A 19,729-nucleotide genomic window follows, 5' to 3' on the forward strand; every position below is an offset into this window, starting at 1 on the left:
CATTTTTTCAAAATCTTAGGGATGCTAAATACATGCAACCACATTATTAAATACATCCATGCATACTTAGCCATGCTAATGAATTGTAAAGGATTGGGTGCAGTGTCATCCTGCAATAAACATACGCTTAAAAAGTGTCAGGTGTCTTTGAGTTTTAGCAAAACACTAAGGGGTCCATTATGATGTCGCGCGGATCGCCATCGCCATGGTGGCGGTGGCAATCCGCCCGATATTAATGCCCGCCCACCACCCATTTCCCCCGCCATATTACTACGGCGGGGTGGACTGCAGCGGACGTAAACACGTCTGCCGCTTTTCCGCCCCGGTCGCCTTGCGGCCGGGGCAGAAAATGATTAATATGGTGGCGGTGTCTATTAGACACCGTCAGCCATATTAGGATGGGCTTGCAGAGATGCCTTTCCGTTATGAAAGGCATGCGGTGACTCCCTGCGGGGGCCTGTTGCGGGGCGCATGGGACTCCGGGGGTTGGGGGGTACCTATACTACCCCCTCGCATTTCAAAGTGCAACATGGCAGGCACCACGCGGTGCCTGTCATGTTGTGCTTTGAAATGCACAACATGCATTTTTACCTTTGCGGCGGGCGGCACTTTCAGCACCGCCCGCTACAATGGTCAAAATACAGGATGCACCTGCCAGTGTGGCGGGCGCATCCTAATTGACAAGGCGGGACCGCCGCTTCTATGGCGGGAGGTCCCGTTTTGCACTGGCATGGCGGGCAGGCAAAGTCCGCCCGCCATCCTAATGGGGGCCTTCATCTACTCTGAGACAGATTAGAGAAAGGGATTAACATAATTTGCCACGTTGAAGAATACAATTTGAAAAAGCAGCTACAGAAAAAAGAGCAACAATCAGGGACAAAATTAATCTGTGGGGGGGTCAATCAACCTGATAAAAAAACAGGTGAATCAGACTGTTGGGCCAGATAATGCTCCTCTCTGAGCTCCCTAATATATGAGTAGAAAATGACTTCAGAGAAAATAAGCCAAACACCGTCTTGCTCTAGACGCTCTGAAAGCACAAACTCGGAAGACCAGCTTCTTTGTTAGGATTGAATATACCTCTAACCACCCCCTCTGTCATAGAACAATTGGTCTTGTCCTTGTATGATTGGTGCAAGAAGAGAGCTCAAATGCCTGATCCTCCATACTACTTTACTCCTGCCTTTGAAGTCTCAGCCTGACATTCCACACTGCACATAGAGAACCAACTACCAGCAGAAACAATGCATGAATGCCGTTGTTGCAATTACGCCAATGCTTGCTCACTGCCCTGGGCAGGGCAGATACAGAATCCTTCCTGCACACCAAGTGTGCTACCTTCGTGTCTGCTGATGCAGAACCAGATGACCACATTGCCACTTCTCTGGACCCAAAGTCTCTCTCTAGAGATTTCTGTCTGCAGATATAAGTTGAAAGCTTTTGGCATTGTTTAATTCCTCAGAAATAGTGTTTAAGCTGCAGAATTCCACTTAGCAACATACATTTGCTACTAACACCCCCATAATGCAGCAATGAATCCAGGCTGTAATACACCACCTAGCATAAACTTGCAATATTTATTGCACCATTGAAATTTGGTAATATTGATAGCTAGAGCTGCATCTTTGTAGTCCATCAGTACCACAGAATGACAGATAGTAGTGGCCTCTTGTAGTGCATACTGTAATTCTGCAAATAAATCCACAAAACACCACCTATTAATGTGGTCTTGTAATATCTCAATTACCTTATTGACATTGTAAACCATGTTGTATCCAATAGTTGAAATGTGAAAAAGGCAGCAGGGGAACTTCTAAGGGGTTGTTGCATAGGGACAGAGAAGTGTGGTTGGTGTGTATGGAATGGCCGAACCCTTGTTCTTCAGTCATGTCCTTCAACTCATGGGAAACAAATAGCACTGGCTGTAAAGCTCAAATTAACAGACTTCAGGGAAGTGGGAATTTGCACTGGAACAGTTCAGTGCAACAAGTGGTATCTACCTACACTAGATATTAAGAAAACTATGGTGTTGTCATCACTAATGTTTCTAAGCTACAAAAGATTACCTAATGACAACATGGGATAAGAACTGCACCGTGGAGATTCAGTGATGTTACCAGTAAGAATTCCAACTAGTGAGATCTGTTGTATTGCATCTTTCTAATCCAGTAATACTGTGGAATACTGGAGAGGCACTGAAGACCGAATTTGATACGGATTCAGGTATCATATGGGGATCACTATTGCTCTATGTAATATTGGATTAGCTGCAAACTCTTGCCAGACTTGGCTTAATAATATGGAGATCTTGAATCACTTTTTGCTTGACACGACCAATGAACATGGAAATTGTTAATATCAATCTATGAACCAGGAGTCTAATGATTGTTAAGACAAAAAAGCCCTGATGAAGTTCAAAAGTTTTTTGGAATGAAACGTGTTGGTTGGATGTTCGTTTAGTGGATATTTTGCACATTACATGAGAATTAAATAAAGAAAGAATAATTTTTAAACAAAACCAAACATTTGTGAACTGTTATATTTCTGGGTGCACCATTCCACTTTTTTCTGAATCTTTTTCTTCTCAGCAGCAGTATCACACAACGGCTGGTACTGGAAATAAAGTGCACCAGACTTTAATTGATTGAAACTGTGTGGAAGGTGCGGTTAACAGGTCCATTTTTGCTGTTTGATTTTTCTGCATACTGCAGAACACTATATATAAGAATCCTGGTGTAATGCACACTGAAAATTCAGCAGGTTGCAGGCTGCAAAACACTACCAACTATTAATGTCTTGTGATACTGCATCTCCCTTCATTCACTGATAATTCTACAATCAAGTTTTCTTTTGCTGGGATAAAAAGGTACGAAATATGCACTAATATGTGATTAAAGCTACATAAATCGTAGTGGAACTACTGAGGGGCTTGATAATGTGGCAGAGAGCTGCAGGGGGCTGTAATGGTAGAATGTTTGCTTTTGAGGTATGGCACCCCCCCATTAAAAATATAGTAAAATGAAATGAAATGAAAAAGAGATTTATAAAGGCAATACAATTACCCAAAAGTGTCAAGGCACTAGCTCATCCGGTAAGAAGTGCCATAGCAAGTCAGAGATTAAACAGCCATGTTTTTAGAGCTTTCCTGAAAGACAGCAGGTGAGGTTCATCTTTTGACCTTTGGAACTGCAGGTTCTGTGGCGCCTTCATCTGCACAATGCATGAAAGGAAGGTGCAGCACTGAAGAGGGGCAGCTGAAGGCGGTGTCACTTGGGGCCACACTGCTTTTTCTGGATCTGTAGAATGTACATTGAGCTGAGTCTTCTACTGGATAGTTGTGTAATTAAGCCTGTGGAACAGGCAATGAGGTGACTGACAGTTGTTGCAAATCCTGTTTAGAGTAGAGGAGACATCATTCTGCATACAGCATTCATCCTCCTAGTCTGGAGTATTTTCATCAAATGATGGTGGAATGATCATTCTGGCCCTACCCATTGGTTGAGTCGTGAAGTATTAGAAAAAGAGCATATTAATGTGTTTGGGAATCTAGGGCCTGATTACGATGGCAGATGAACTTTAGTCCGTCCGCCATCGATACAGATGGATCACAAATGTAAGCAGTTTAATGTTTATTGCACCCAATAGTTACCACGCACGATAAAGGTAAAGTATTGCAGATTTTAAAGGGTGGAAAAGACCCAAAAAATACTGGGATAGGCAGATTTTGGCGTGGAAGGCGGCAACATGCACTTGGTATGCCCCAATCTTAAGCAAAACTCGATGTAGGTGATAATTATTGCTCCAAATAACTTCTCTACACCTTGTTGTCGGATTTTATAAGACGCAATTATTATCTCATTCACCCCACAGCACTCATAATCAGACCCTATGTCAGGACATCCAGTGGATGAAGGAAGAACTGGAGAAAGGTGAAAATGAGAAATGGTGGTAAGGTAGCACTGATTTGTTGCATTATTCAACCCCCTTTTGTGACTTTTTGATAGAATACTCACATTGGCCCGATTCACAAAATAAAGTCATAAACTTCCAATGTGTCACCCTACATCTACAGAAAGTATATGTTTACGATCTATGTTCTAGGCATCTGCCAGGGAAATTGATGGTATTTGTCGATTTCCGTGCATACACCGTTTTCTTTAAACCTAAATCTGCAAACTTTACACTATAGAAAATGAACATTCGCACATAGGGCCCGATGTAGGTAATTCTAATTTACCACTTCTTAAATACCGAATCATTCCGATTCGGTATTTAAGAAGTGGTAAATTAGAGGGGGGGAAATGTAGGTAGTTCAGAACCGGTAAATACCAAATCGGTAAGATTCGGTATTTACCGATTCTGTAAATACCGAATCGATATCCCCCATTGATTCCTATGGGCCTTGAAGCCCATAGGAATCAATGTGGAATACCGAATCGGTATTTACCGATTCGGTAAATTCCGATTGTTGCAAGGGTGCAGGGGGTGTCACTTTGACACCCTCTAGCACCCCAATTCCGGACTTGTGTGCCATGTGGCACACAGACATGCCCTAAGGGCATGTCTGTGTGTCACATTGCACAGGTGTGCATGCACAGATGTGCATGCACACCTGTATTCAGTATTCGGTATTTTACCACCCAATAGGATTGGGTGGTAAAATACCGATTCTTAAAGTCCTATGGCACTCTGACATGTGCCAGCTACATCTGCATTTACAGAATCGGTATTTTACCGAGTCTGTATTTACCGATTTGGTAATTTTACCGAATCGGTAAATACAGAATCGGTAAAATACCGATTCTGTGAATGCATGCCCTACATCTGAAAAACGTAATACCGGTCGGGAACGGCCGAATTCGGCCGTTTCCGACCAGTATTAGGGCACCTACAGCGGGCCCAATGTGTTTTATTCACCTAGAAACCATTTATCGGTGTGAAAATGTTGGGTCTTTAAAACCCCCTTAAAAGCTGGTGTAGGAAGGGAAACTTTCCACACTTTTATAAAACACTTGGAGCGACATTGTTTAGGTTAACATTGTGAGCGTAAAGCTACCACGTTGTGGGTGTGCACTATATTTGCACTGACACCAACAAGGGAAAATCCATTCCAGAGCCATTGGTCACAGTATTAGTAGCAGAGGAATCTATTTCACCTGGGTTCCACATAAATGCAAAGCATTGACAGTTTAGACCATAATCAACAACTATTTCCCACATTTTATACAGTCAAAATATCTTAGGATAATATTCAGCAGTGTTGACTATATTTTAGAAAACAAAGAACGATCTTCATTGCCTGTACGCAAACATGAATATATGTTAATATCTGAAAAATATATGTGTAAATCTCTCTAGACAGCATTTAACTTTATTGAACAAGGGTAGCCATGTCTGTTTTGTGGTGGAGTTGTGGAAACTTGGTTCCTGAAATCTACATATGCTTCCCTCCATTAGTGCGTCTCCATTGATCAGTGTCTACTCGTTCCTCCCCTTACAAAATCCCCCCCCACGGCCTCATTTATGAGTGTGTGTCGTAGGCCAGCGCCACAGGCCTTCCTGCTGCGCTGGCCTACGGCAAAAGAAAAGGGCAGGAATGTAGCACACATAGAAATTAAATATTTCTCCTCGTTGTGCCTACCTTATGCCTCTGCCTCCCCTGGGGAGGCGTGGGTTTTTGGTGTTGCCTTAGAGATTGGATTTCTCGTAAATCTGGGGTAGTGTTAAAAAATCATGGCTGTTGTTGGGAACACACCCATTGCACACCCCTTTAACAACAAAACCGGGGCTAAAGAGAACGATATTTACAAGGCCATATTGAGCCAAAAAAGGTGGCTTAGGGCTGCCTCGTAAATATGGGACAGGCTCCTGTGCCACGGAACGTGACAAAAAGGAACGCACCGGAGGTGAAAGGGAGGGGCTTATAAATAAGCCCCGCCCCCGTTTCAAGGCTCCAGTCTTAATTTAAAAAATATTTTTTACTTATATCTATCTGTGTGAAAGCCTCAGGAATTAGCATATCACCTGTTCAGCAATGGTGGCATACGTATGGGTAAAATGTGAGTTGAAACAATGTGTTCCTACTTCTCGTGCCCCCCCATTAGGTTGCTGGAAGCCCAAGATATATTTAGTATATCACATTCCTTACTACATTACTTGTTCTTGAAGCCATCACCTGTTTCTAATATTTATTGTGATTATTGTTCAGTAATTAATGACGTCTAGACAAATAATCGGCCCGCTGTCAGTCCATATAAAAAAGTAGTTAAAGAAACATGAGTGGTCATAGAAGAAATGGCCCCAGTCTTCAAACAACATGCAACTCTGAATGAAGGATTTTGTATCAGGTGTTTACAAAATGGAGGTCTATTTCTGATGAATGAGCATCCCATTCAAACAGGAAAGGTCTTCAGTTTGAAGGCAGTTCTTACCTATACTTATTCCCATGTTGCTCTTCTCAAATCCCGGGGATGGGAGGATGTTTTCAATGTAGCCAAAGCGAGGCGGAGACAGCAGCACCAACTTCAGGTCGGCCTCTTCTGTGTCCGGATCTGTAACTCTCAAGTGATTTTCGGTAATGGCGGCGGAGCCCCCTTCATCCACAAAGAACATGTTACCTGAATCAAACAATACATTCCTTAGTGCACTAACGGATGACTGCTTGCCTGAATCTGTCACTGAAGTCCCTCAATAACCCCCCTCCCTCCCAAGGAATGTGAAGAGAGGCCCCTAAGTCTCCCATATCTAACATATTTTTATTTGCCTGAACGGGGGCCCTCGAAGCCGCAATGGCTGTGGGGTCTACGCCACTGCACACTGAGGAAATCTGGGGTAGTGGCTGATTTCTGAGTTCTCAACATGAAAACATGATCCCTGAAATTTAAAACCTTAGTTTCACGAAATTCAGTGTCTCATTTACAAACCAATTGCGCCGCCGGTGTGTCACTTTTTTTAACGCACTGACGGCACAATGGGCTTGCCCATATTTACAAAGCCACATAAAGTCACCCTGCGTGACTTTTCACGGCCTTGTAACTATGTGCTCCTTTCACGCATTACTCTGCATGAAAGGGGCGTTCCATGGGTGTTGCTGTGGGTGTTCCCAGGCAACATCATTGAACATGACACATTTCCAGATTTACAACTCTTTCTAAAGCTGGGAATGCGCCAGAATCCTATGCTCCCCCAGGGTAGGTGTAGGAGTGTTGAAACGAGTAAAATGCCATCGATGTTTGTTTTTGTGCAGGAAGGTGTTCCTTCCTGCATAAAAACAATCATATTTGCAACACAGGCACTCATGCATCATGACGCAAGGGTGTCTGCATTGGCGCACGGCTGCTGTTTGTGCGCCTGTGCAGGGGAGAAGGACAGAAGTGTGCCGTATCTTGTAGATACGGCACACTCCTGCCATTTTATGTTGACGTCTGGCAGCGCAGCAGGAAAACTTGCTGTCATTTATCAAACTATAATAAATGGGGCACCCAGTGCTTAGTTTGCACTGGTGGCTACAGGCGTTTGGCTCTTGCACTCATTTTTTGGGGACCATGAATAACTTTCGGGACCAGACTTAGAGTAACAGCAAAATAGAGAAAGAGAGAAAAGAGAGAAAGAAGGTAAGCGAGAGTTAGGAAAACGGCGTAAGCAGAGGAAACTGGCAACTAGCATTAAAAGAGATCCTTTAATCGTGAGACCAAGAGACATAAAGAGTAGGGTGGTAGAAGAAAGAGGAATGGTGTGGAATCAAAACAATGTAGCATTCATGTGCAACAACTCCAGCATTCGGCAAAACTGATTATCAGGGGTGTAGCTTTCATTGGTGCAGCAGGTGAAGTGGAACCGGGGCATCGAGGCTATGGCACACTTGTTACTCTACTGGCACTATGAAATGTAAACACACGACCGGACTGACTCATATCACGAGCCCGACAGACTGATGCGCAATTTCAAATCATTGGTTTAGAACTTTATTGCACGAGGACAGTGTGGAGTTCTCGACCAAATATTTTGAAAAATGATGAATCCAAATACACGAATCTTTCCCTGTGAACCGTAAAAGTCGTGATGATAAAACTTTCATATAAACATGTACTAAAACCAAAAACACTGTCGAATTTAATAAAGGGTCGTGAAAGCATAATTTACAGATATTTTCGCATCTCGATTCCCAACTTTTTGGAAACGAGGACATCTTGTGGCCAGGGATGGAAAGTGATTTCAAATTTAGACTAATTTAGACTAATTTCTGTAAGGACCACCCATCTCTCTTTTTAACAATCTACTGTGCCCCGTTTCAGGCTAATGGACAAAACCTGACAATGTATCTGTCAGCGGTGCCTGATGAGTTAAGTATATGATCTCCTAGTTCCAGATTCCCCAACAAGTTGCTCGTGAGCTAATCGTAGCTCTCCACCATGTGAATAGCTCTCCTGTGTGTAGCTCACCATACTAAATTAGAAGCTTTTACACGATTGCATTAATATGTGCAGCAAATTGAGTGTGTGCATTTGAGGTGAAAATGTTTATATTTTTTGAACTCATTGGCTGATGTTTCGGGGAAAATACCTCAAATTTCAAAACATATTTAAAGCTGAATTTTCAGCGATAAATCATGTGGCTTTGGGAAGACTTAGGGGTAGATGTATTAAGCTTTTTTCTTGTCGCAAACGCTGTGATTCGCAAAATAGCAGCGTTTGCGACAAGAAAAACGGGAAATGAGATGTATCATGCAAAAAGTTTGCAATATTAAGAAATCGCAAATTTTGCGATTCCTTAAAATTGCGCAACCATATAACCCCTTTGACGCCGATGACGAGCTCAGCTCGTCATGAAGTACACCTCTCGTACGCTCATGACGAGCTGAGCTCATCATGAACCGCAGGATTTTCAAATCTTCAGCGCACAGCGGGAAAATGCGCCGCACCGATGGAGTTAAGAAATCGCAAATTGCAATTTCTTAAATGCTATGTATGAAACATTTCATTTTAGCGAATTTTGGCTAAGAAATTGCAAATTACCACCAACATGTAGTTGGTGGTAATTTGCGAATTCTTTAACAAATGCACTTTATGCAAATTGTTAAGGTGCCATGTGACGCTTATACATGCCCTTAGGGCATGTATGTGCGCCATATGCGCACACATGTCATTTTTTTGGGGTGCAGCAGGGTGTCCTTGAGACACCCCTGCACCCTTGAAATTATTCTCAATTTGCGATTAGCAAATTGCGAATCGCAAATTGAGAATAATTCCACATTAATTCCTATGGGCCTCCTGGCCCATAGAAATGAATGGGAAATTATTCCTTATTTACGATTAGCAATTTGCTAATCGCAAATAAGGAATTTTAAGAAATCGCTAAAAAATAGCGATTTTCTACATACATGCCATTTTGCAATTCCCAAATAGCGATTCCTTAAAAATCGCTATTTGGAAATCGCAAAAGGGTATGTTGATACATCTAGCCCCTAATACTAATATTTCAAACCTTAGCGCCAGGGGCAATTCAGCTATCCCTGCTGGAATACCCATATTGAGACATTCAACATTTATAAAGAGCTTTTTTACATTACTTTTGGCAATCTTGCCTGATGCACCGAGGTGATCGCTGCTAGTTATCTTGCATATGGTGGCCACTAATTTATTTGTGTCTGATTTGGGCACTATTACAACACTAATAATAGTAGTAGCTCAGGATGACTTACATTGAATGTGATGTAGCTCCTGCTACAGAAATGTTGGAGATCCCTGTCCTAGTTAAACTGTCTTCCCCCTTGCACGTTTTGATGAAAACTTCAATTATATGCAGTATTGTATTATCTAACTAGTTAGTTTGTGAATCACTATGGATAATTTTAAGTGTGTGTGTGTTTTTTACACCAGAGCAACAGCAGTGCATACATTCCACCACTTCATTATAACCATTTATTGGCTTATTTGCTTAAAAAGAGAAACAAGTTAAATAAAAGCATTATCTGCATTATATATTTATTACACAAGAGAGTCCCTAACACCATCTGCATTATACTGCATCCTTTTCCTGATAAGATTAATGTTGCAAAAACATAGAATGGCCCTTTTCAGCAGTTGCATTAAAGCATTAAATGTTAGTGTTTTAAGTAATTTGAAGTTATACTAATCTGAAAGCTTGCTTCAAATCTCCTAAGTAAATAAATGAATAATAATGATGATAATAATTACATACGAGACATTTTTCTTCTTCGTATTAGCGCATCAAAAATGGAGCAGAATTCAGTACCTACCGATTGCAATTGATGGAGGTTGGTTGTCCACAGGTAACACCGTAATGTTAATGTCATAAACTGGAAATGAGTCATGATTTGGAATGGAAGGAGATCGAATTCGCCCAACACAGCAAGCGCCACCATCTGCACCAGCCTCACCATCAGACACCACAAGGGTGATTGTGTCAAAGCAAGTCGTCAAGCCAATCTCCCCACCTGCAAGACAGAGACATGCAGTTAAATATGAGAACCGATTTAGAAAGAAGCAATGCATCATGTCTAGTGATGGATCCATTCTGCCAAGCAGCATTGATATCTACTTCAAAGTATAAAACATAAAAATACATTTTATATATACAACTTTATAAAAACAAAAAGGCCTCTAAACTTAGAATGTTTAGCTTATTGAATAAAGGTAGTTCCCTTTATTGTTGGGATGTATAACAAATGTAGTCATGTAACACACCCATCCGGACCAGACATGAACCTTTAATGAACACAAGAAGAGAGAAAATGTAAACAAGATCTACTACAAAGTTATTGGGCAACACAGTTCCTACATATGTGGAGAAGTGTGGCTCAGGGGTTAGAGGCGGCAGACCCGGAAGCTGAGATCGTCCCTGGACCAGAGTTCAATTCCCTGCCTTGACGGGTCTTGGGCTAAAAATTCCACGGACTCGATAATTCTCGCTCCGGTGCCTTCTCGACTCACGGGTTCACACTCTGCGACTCTGGGCAATAGCTTGCTTAATCTCCACAACGGCCCCTTGCGGCGGGATGCCAGGCTTTCACCTCGTGGATACGCTGCTGGGGTTATCTCACAGGGGAATACCAGGACGGGTTCCCTAAGCAAGCGCCGGGAAACCCACTGCGGGTAGCTGTGCGCTATATAAGCTCAAATACATTTACATTTACATACACATTTTGGGTCCATTGCAAATTAGCTGCCAAGCCCACAAGTCAGATGAAATTTGGGCCATATCTAGCCAATTTTAGCAAGATGATTAGTCTTTCTGTTATATCCTCTTCAAACACATAACACTTCAACAACTCTTTCTACCAATTGAAAAAGATTGTTGGCCATTTACTAAGCCATTTTAATGTGATAATCCTTTTGGTTACAATTAATGCACCGAATAATAGTGGGTCATTATTAGTCTGATTGAGCCCAAATAGCATTATTGATCCATCCAACAGAACCTATTTCCCCAATAATCCAGGCAGACACATAGCTATTATCTCCAGAATACTCATAAAGAAAGCCAGGTAGCAAACATATGCATTCTATCTGCACCAGCTGATTCACATCTAAGATATTCCTTACTCCCACCACTCCATTTATTTATTTTGCCAATAGTAAAAGTAAAGAATTGCTTAATGTTTTATTCTATATCTGAAAGTCATGGGAATAGTGCCACCCAGTGATGGAACAGCAGACCAGGTCCAAAGATATTTTGATGGACCAACATGGCAATTTCTCAGCCCATTCGCACAAATCACCTTCTATAAGAAGGAGCAAACATCACTGATAGGCAGCCTTATAGACCCTGGTAACAACAACACAGTCCAGACACTTCAAAAGTACCCTAATGTGTGATAAATAACCTCTTATTTGGATATAATTTAAAATATTTTGTTGGAATATCCCAAATGCGCAGCATAGCTTCAGAACCTATAAGAATTGATAAAGTATCTGGTAATGAACCTGCTTTCCAATCCAGGCAATGTCCATTGGTAAAAACTGGCAGCTGTAAACAATGCCAACAATTAATGGATACATCATGGGCACAAGGTATCATAATTTTTATCAAATCACTAAAATCTTGGTCGTATACAAGTTCCCAATTTGAGCTGCACCTTCTTAAAGAACCTGGGGCCTCATTTATGAGGCTGTGCGTCACTTTTACGCTGCCGGTGCGTCACTTTTTGTGACGCATTAGTGGCGTAAAAAATGCGCCTTGTTGCGCCATATTTACAAAGTGACGCATCTAGGTAGATGCGTCACTTTGTAAACCCCTGCGCCACATTATACCTGCGCCAGGTATAATGTATGCAAGGGGGGCATATTAACGCAAGAAAGGGTCGTAGAAGTGACGCAGTGAAATCTCATAGGACGACGTTGCATCAAAATCTTGCGCCTGCCTCACAGCAGGCGTAAGACTGATGCAGGCCCTTTCACTTTTGCGCTTACAGATACGTCAGAAAAACTGACGTATCTGTAACTCCTTGCGACATGATGCGTCATACATTAAATATGACACTTCAGGAATGTCACAAGGAGTGCGCACTGAGAAGTGATGCATCGCTGCTTTCACGCAGCAATGCGTAATTTCTCATAAATGAGGCCCCAGAACACCAAATTTGGGTAAGAGATCTCTTTTTATATGAAAATAATGGGCCTGATTTAAAGTTTAGAGGGCAGGGCACTGCCCTTCAGGGTTGCTGAGGTATTTCCTCAGCCACTGACTGACTACTACCTGCCATATGCAGAAATCTCTGCTGGTCCTATGGAAATCTCTGTGCCTTCAGAGGAGCTGCTTTTACGACAGCTCCTCTGACAGCACTGAAAATTTAGTGAACGCATGTCATATTTCAGGAGGCTGTTGACCAAATCTTTCAGTTTTTCATTAACAAACTCTCAAACTGGGAGCTTGTTTTTGAAAAACAAAACCGAAATGGCCCTGTTACTTTAGTAGCTTTCTCCTAGGGTTTGGGGGACATTTCTCTAGTTTTTCTGTTGTCTCAAGCAGGAAAACAATACATCAGACAGTCCACACTAAATAGAGCAAAACGTCTGCTATACCTACACAGATGACCCCCAACTTCATTAGGCCATTGGTGTAGGGATTCAGATGGTGGAGGAAGCATCAGAAACATGGCAGTCCGCCTAACTCTCAAGAGGGCGAGGGGACCATCAGTTTTGTGGCCAGGGCACTCAGCTAAATTTGTGCCATAGTACCCTGCCCACCAAATTCTAAATCAGGTCCAAAATGTCAGAACAGGTCTTGAGAGGATAAATATGATTGTTTTCCATGAACCACCGACCAAAACAGGCCCAATAATAAAATGAAGAATTGGGTGAAATCTCCTTTCTCCCTTTGCCCCATACCATCCTTCCACCATAGTGGAGGCAATATCTGCAGAATGCTAAAAATGGCAGCATCAAGTGTTCCAATGAAAGATGCAGGAACAAATATATATAGAGCACTGAACAAATAAAGACATTTAAGGAAGCAGGATCTTCTTTACCAAATTACTCTCCTTAATAACAAAGGCTGATATTGGTTTAGTAATTTGAGGCATTCTGATAGCTTATTCTCCTAGTTAGTTTTAAATGATCTTGATTTCTTGACTATAGGTAAAACCTTGTAAGTAGTTGGCTGTACCTACAACCTTATATTCAGTGGTAGCTGGTACAGGTAAAAGGGGTGCGGCGGGCGGGGAGTTGACAGATGACGGGATAGGTAAAATTACATTAAAAAAAGACTCAGTGTTCCGGCGAGCGCAAGGTAAGTGTTTTTATTTTATTTTTTATTTAATTTTACCTATCCTGTCGTCTGTTGACTCCCCCTCCCCATCACAGCCCTGCCCCGCCACCATCCGCACTTACCTGTGCCGGCCACCACTGCTTATATTCTGATGCCTCCTGCTAGTAATACTTAGGAATTAACTGTATTAATGTACATTCTGAATGTACTCAAAACTCAGTTGCTTTTTACTCTATAGTTTCTAATGACGTTAGGGGATTAGGAATGCCAACTGGCACTTTGCCAACAAAAGTTGTGGCTCTATTCAATACTCCTATTGTACAAACAGATTGAACAGCAACACAGGTTAAGATTTGTCTCAAAAAGACTACACGTATAAAGCAGTTATTGATAAAGAAAGTAGATAGTATAGATGGATTTAAAGGGTGTGTTTCGAAGTCAATCAGAGTCTTGGCTGGTGCCATCAATCATAGTTCTGGGATGCCCATATATTGCTCAACCAGTGGTTTCCAAACTTTTTAGAATGACAAACGTTTTCGAGTCACCTAACTATATTTGATATGAGGCGGGTGATTTTTTAATGTAACTAAAGCATCCTGTGGTAGTGCACTGTCATTTACAGGCAGCATATTTTCAATTGAAATGGCCACTAACTTTGTACAGACATTCCGTTTTACTGATTAAAATATATTGCACACAAGTGATAATGTGTGGAAAGGGGGTTTTAGTGAATATTTATCATTTGTGTCTCACCAAGTGTCCTGATTTGGGTTGATCTAATTAAAATATTTGCTTCCATCACACATTTGAATTACAAAAAGATTTTTTATGTGCATGAACGTGTTTCTTCCTGCACATAAACAATCAATATTAGTGATTTGTTACTTCTATGTGTGCTGCAAAATGCGGCACACATAGAAGCAGCAAATCGTCATTATTAAATGATTGTTTATGTGCAGGAGAGAACACCTTCCTGCATATAAACAATCATTCATGGTGTTTTGCTCTTTCTATGTGTGCTGCAGAATGCAGCACGCATGGAAAAAGCAAAAACAAGGAGAAACAACAGTATTTCTCCTCGTATCGCCATTTAAATGAGTACTCTTGCATATTGTTAGTTTTTGGCGCGGCCTCAGATTTACACACCTTTGGTACATCTGGGGCAGCATGAAAAAGCAACGGGTGTTGTGGTGGAACGCCCATAGCAACACCCATTGCACGCCCCTTTCACACAGCTATCTGCATGAAAGGGTACCATATTTATAAAGTGGCTTTAAGCCAGAAAAAGTGGCTTAATACCACTTTGTAAATATGGAGCAGGGCATTGCTCCACACGAATCTCGTTAAAAGTTGTGTTCCTGTGGCAGAATGCCCTTGTAAATATGCCCCTCAGTTTCTTTCAAGGAAGGAAAGGCTGATGGTCATTGTACACTGACATTGTCTGGACTGGGGCTTCACACATGCAGCAAATACATACATTACGTGGCAATGTCCCAAAAATAACTCACAATCCCCAGCAGGCCATGAACACTTGCTTAATTTGTAGACAATGGCTATCTTGCTTTTTGGGTTGTACTTCCCTCATGGCCCACAGTGTATTTGCTAGTCAATCGTGATTTAATTATTTTGCTGCAGCCAGGACTTTACTATGCAGGTCTCAGGTTTCCTTTGCCATTACCTATTTACTTTTTTTGAAGATTTGTTCTAAAGGACATTGTGTCAGGAATTTGAAGGGTCAGGGATTACGACACAGACACAGAGTTTGGAGATTGTGGAGAACAGGAAAAAAACGGCTAAAATGTAAGGTGATGATATGTGTAATGTTTCAACACCCTGGTGGAGTTCTTGACTCCTGCTTCCAGATCAGCACTGGTCCATCTACAGATGAAGGCATGTAGTTCATTTGCTCAGTGCCTGGCAACTGAGGGCCTCAAGTATGAGTGCCATAGCAGCACTTTTGTGCACTGCAGCGTCACTTTTTTGATGCTCCGGTAGAGCAATGTGCGGCAGCATATTTACAAGGCCACGCAAAGCCAATTTGGGTTACTTTTCATGGCCTTTAAATATATGCCCCTTTCATGCAGAATACTGTTTTGAAATGGGCATTCCATGGGTGTCGCTGTGGGCATTCCCATGCTTCACCCATGGAATCTGAATCATTCTTAGATTTACGAGGAATCATAAACCTGGGAATGTGTTGGATTCTAACGCCGGAGGTGCAACAAGGAGAAAGATCCTTATTTCTCCTATTTAATTCCTCTTTCTAAGTGTGCTGCATTTTGCAGCACACTTAGAAAGAGGAAAACACCTCTCGTTATTGATTTTGTGCAGGAAAGTGTCCCATCCTGCACAAAAACATTCATCCCTACAATCCAGACACCCTTGCACAATGGGACGAGGGTGCCTGCGTTGGCACATGGCAGCCCATTGTGCACCAGCACAGGAGAAAAGGACAGGAAACGCCGTATCTCATAGATATGGTGAATTCCTGCCCTTTTCTTTTGACGCAGGGCAGTAAGATTCCTTGTGGCACCTGCCCTGCGCCAAAATCTCATAAATTAGACCCTGATCGATTTGCTGTGATTTTTCAACTACTGTTTACAGCTTGTCAAACAGCCTTTCCATTCAACATGTTTGTTTTGTTTTCCCTTTGCAGGTCCCTTAGGGCCCGATGTAGGTAAGTTCATTTTACCACTTCTTAAATACCGAATCATACCGATTCTGTATTTAAGAAGTGGTAAAATGGAGGGGGGGGGGGATGTAGGTATTTCAGATTCGGTAAATACCGAATCTTTAAGATTCGGTATTTACCGATTCTGTAAATACCGAATCGGTAAAGCCCATTGATTCCTGTGGGCATTGAAGCCCATAGGAATCAATGGTCATTACCGAATCGGTATTTACCGATTCGGTAAATACCGATTTGTGCAAGGGTGCAGGGGGTGTCACTTTGGCACCCTCTAGCACCCCGAATTCAGGCACGTGTGCCATGTGGCACACAGACATGCCCTAAGGGCATGTCTGTCTGTCACATGGCACAGGTGTGCATGCACAGATGTGCATGCACACCTGGATTCTGTATTTTACCACTCAATTGGATTGGGTGGTAAAATACCGATTCTTAAAGCCCTGTGGCCCTGTGGATTCTGTAAATGCATGCCCTACATCTGAAAACCGTAATACCGGTCGGAAACGGCCGAATTCGGCCGTTTCCGACCGGTATTAGGGCACCTACATCGGGCCCTAGGTTCCCTATTCCTGCTAAGTAGTAAGGCTGGTTTAGTGGCTCTAAGCTAGCTCAGCTTTCTCTATGTTTTGTGGATTTGTACTGAAGTACATTGTGTCAGGAATTTGAAGGGTCAGGGATTACGACAGAGACAAAGAGGTTGGTGATTATGTAGAATTGGAAGAAGGCGGCTAACATGTTAGGTGAGTGGACTAGTGTTAGTAGGAGTTCTTCTCTGTGTGACTCCTACTTCAAGGTCAGACCTCGTCCATCTACAGATTAAGGCACATAGTTAATTTGCGCAAAGCCTGGAAACTGCGCCATGCTCTGGTTTTTTCCTACTGTTTAAAGTTTGTCTCCTGATATATACATCGCACATGTTTGTTTTGTTTTCCCTTTGTCAGTCCTTCGGTTCCTTATACCTCCAACATAGTTACGCAAATTTTGTGGCTTTATGCTGTCTCAGATTCCTCCCACTACAGGCATTAGTGCTTTTCGGGGGAATGTCTTCTGGCCTACCACTGCAATCATCACAGTCTCATTGGTGGATGTATCAACAATAGGGAAATTGTGTTGCTACTGCTATTTCCTCGTAATGAGAGATAAGGTATGGATATCCAGTATCCCACTTACCCTTTGAATGCCCTCCACCATGAGGGACGTACCCTGATACCATCACACTATTAGCTGACACCCGAAGATCTGTGCTGTTTCTCTCTCTCTTGCTCTCTCTCTCTTTCTTTCTCCCTCTCTCTCTCTCTTTTACCATTCCTACTGACTGTTTAAGACATGTATCTGCGACAATTACAAAAGTGAATAGAGGGTTATGATCCTGTTGGATTAATAACACCTAGATTCTTGACACATTGGGGATACCGAGGTATTCAGAAAGTCCTGTTGTATTTTTGCACAAATCTGAACCATATTGTAAATATTTATTTGAACTCATTTAAGTCTGGGTGCACTATATTTTTCGAAGGGTTATCCTTCATCAGATCAGTAAAGATTCTCAGCTTACCCAATGTTGCTCATGCCATCTATGAATGTCAAAGTATAAGGTATTAGAGATCTTGTATGCACATATGAATTGCTAAAACTAGGGAACAGAAGAATATGAACTTCGTTTGTTATCTTGCAGCCCTACAAGAGACAATAAGAAACTATAACTCATCATCCACAGAGAATGCATAGTGATAAAGGTTGAGGTAGTTATTTAAGTCATAGGGAGAATTGTTAATGAACATATGTGAGGTACTAATTCTATGAATGTTTCGTTTTCAGGAATTACTAATTCCATATCAAAGTATAGACAGTTGTTTACAGATATATATTGATAAGGTATATCTATTCACCATTACAGTTAAGCACAGACCCATATATGGCAAGGTACATAAGATATCTCTTTTCCTTTACATATTCACTACATTCTGCAAACATCTTGGCCAACAGAAGTGACGAGTCATGGGGGTGGAGTCCCCTGTCTCTGTTTCCTGTCTTATCCCATTGCTCGTTCCTCCTTTTCTAACACTGGCCCTCACATTCCTTTGTACATGGTCATTGGTGGAGGTGGTGAGAGACAGAAAAGTGCATCACTCCCATTGGATTCTGAGCTCAAGGTTAGTGAACTCTGATAGATAGTATGGCCCAAGATGCCATACACCCGGAGCAATAGATTCTGACACTACTCTATCGCAGATCTTGGAGGGGATAACCAAATTACAACAGGGGTTACATTTAGAGAAATTATAGACTAAGGCACTACTGGGCATATTTGCAAACCCCTATCGCCAACATAATGTCACTTTTTTTTAACGTTGTGGTGGCGATATGGGCTTCACCATATTTACAAGCCTGTGTTAAGCCAAAGTGGCTTAACGCTGCCTCGAAAATAAGGCCCCTTTTCACACTATACTTAGCGTGAAAGGGGTGGGCATTGGGTGTTGCGGTGGGCGTTCACCTGAGATGGATAAAGATAAGGGCTGGACTGAGAACACAAAGCAACACTGGAAATTCTATCGGACCGACCCCCGGGGAAGAGGGGGATGAGGGTGCTATTGTAAAGTACTGCTGCTGAACTAAACCGCCCCTCCATTACTGCTGCTTTCATTACTAGGGGCCTATATTGCAGCACTGCTGCAAATGTGGCACTCAGTAACAAAAACACACCCCACTGCTCCAAAAACGTCCCCCACCCCTTCCTGCCCCCTGGGAAATGCCAGCTATGGCCAGTCCGGCCCTGATGAAAATGGATGAAAAGAAAGTGTCAGCAGGTATTCAACCACCTACAGCAACTTCATTTAAAGTTTTTCAGAGTTTTGTAGGCTTTGCCAATTATTATAATTTATCAGTTTTCTGTGATCATAAGATCGATTTCTACCACTGCAGAAGGAGTAGATGATCAGGCCCTTTGCTTTTTAAGGCAGTGTTTTTCTAGGGCAAACTATTTTGTTGCATCTTAATGTAGAATTTTAAGTAATTGTTCACCTGGATGCTTTTTATAGTGCTATGGGAGGTGTTTGATCTCAGCGAATTCCAAGCATTGGCCAGATTCACCCAGTAACTGGGTTTTCTAATTCTCACCAGCAGACTTAAATTATATAATCACTATGAAGGAACTTTTGGAAACCTTTTGAAGAATGGACACAGTGCTTTCTAGGGACCAAACACAAAACAGAAGTGTACACTGGTCAAAGAAATGTGTAGTTATTGAAATCAGCCAGAACACTTACCCCTACCCAGCTCACATGGACTTTGTTTCTGTCTAGACCCAAACTC

General features: G+C 42.1%; 1 protein-coding gene across 1 annotated transcript in view; it reads right to left on the minus strand.

Annotated features, from left to right (window-relative positions):
* Positions 1 to 19,729, minus strand: part of FREM1 (FRAS1 related extracellular matrix 1) — a 564,068-nt gene that overhangs the window by 294,702 nt on the left and 249,637 nt on the right. Inside the window, exons 16-17 of the mRNA XM_086961404.1 lie at positions 10,259 to 10,456; positions 6,432 to 6,617 (exon numbers count right to left, since the gene is read on the minus strand). Of these exons, the coding sequence (XP_086817530.1) occupies positions 6,432 to 6,617; positions 10,259 to 10,456 (384 nt within the window). The remainder of the gene's footprint in view (positions 1 to 6,431; positions 6,618 to 10,258; positions 10,457 to 19,729) is intronic.

This window comes from Lissotriton vulgaris, chromosome 3_1 (genome assembly GCF_964263255.1).
Source record: "Lissotriton vulgaris chromosome 3_1, aLisVul1.2, whole genome shotgun sequence".
In the NCBI taxonomy this organism is placed as follows: domain Eukaryota; kingdom Metazoa; phylum Chordata; class Amphibia; order Caudata; family Salamandridae; genus Lissotriton; species Lissotriton vulgaris.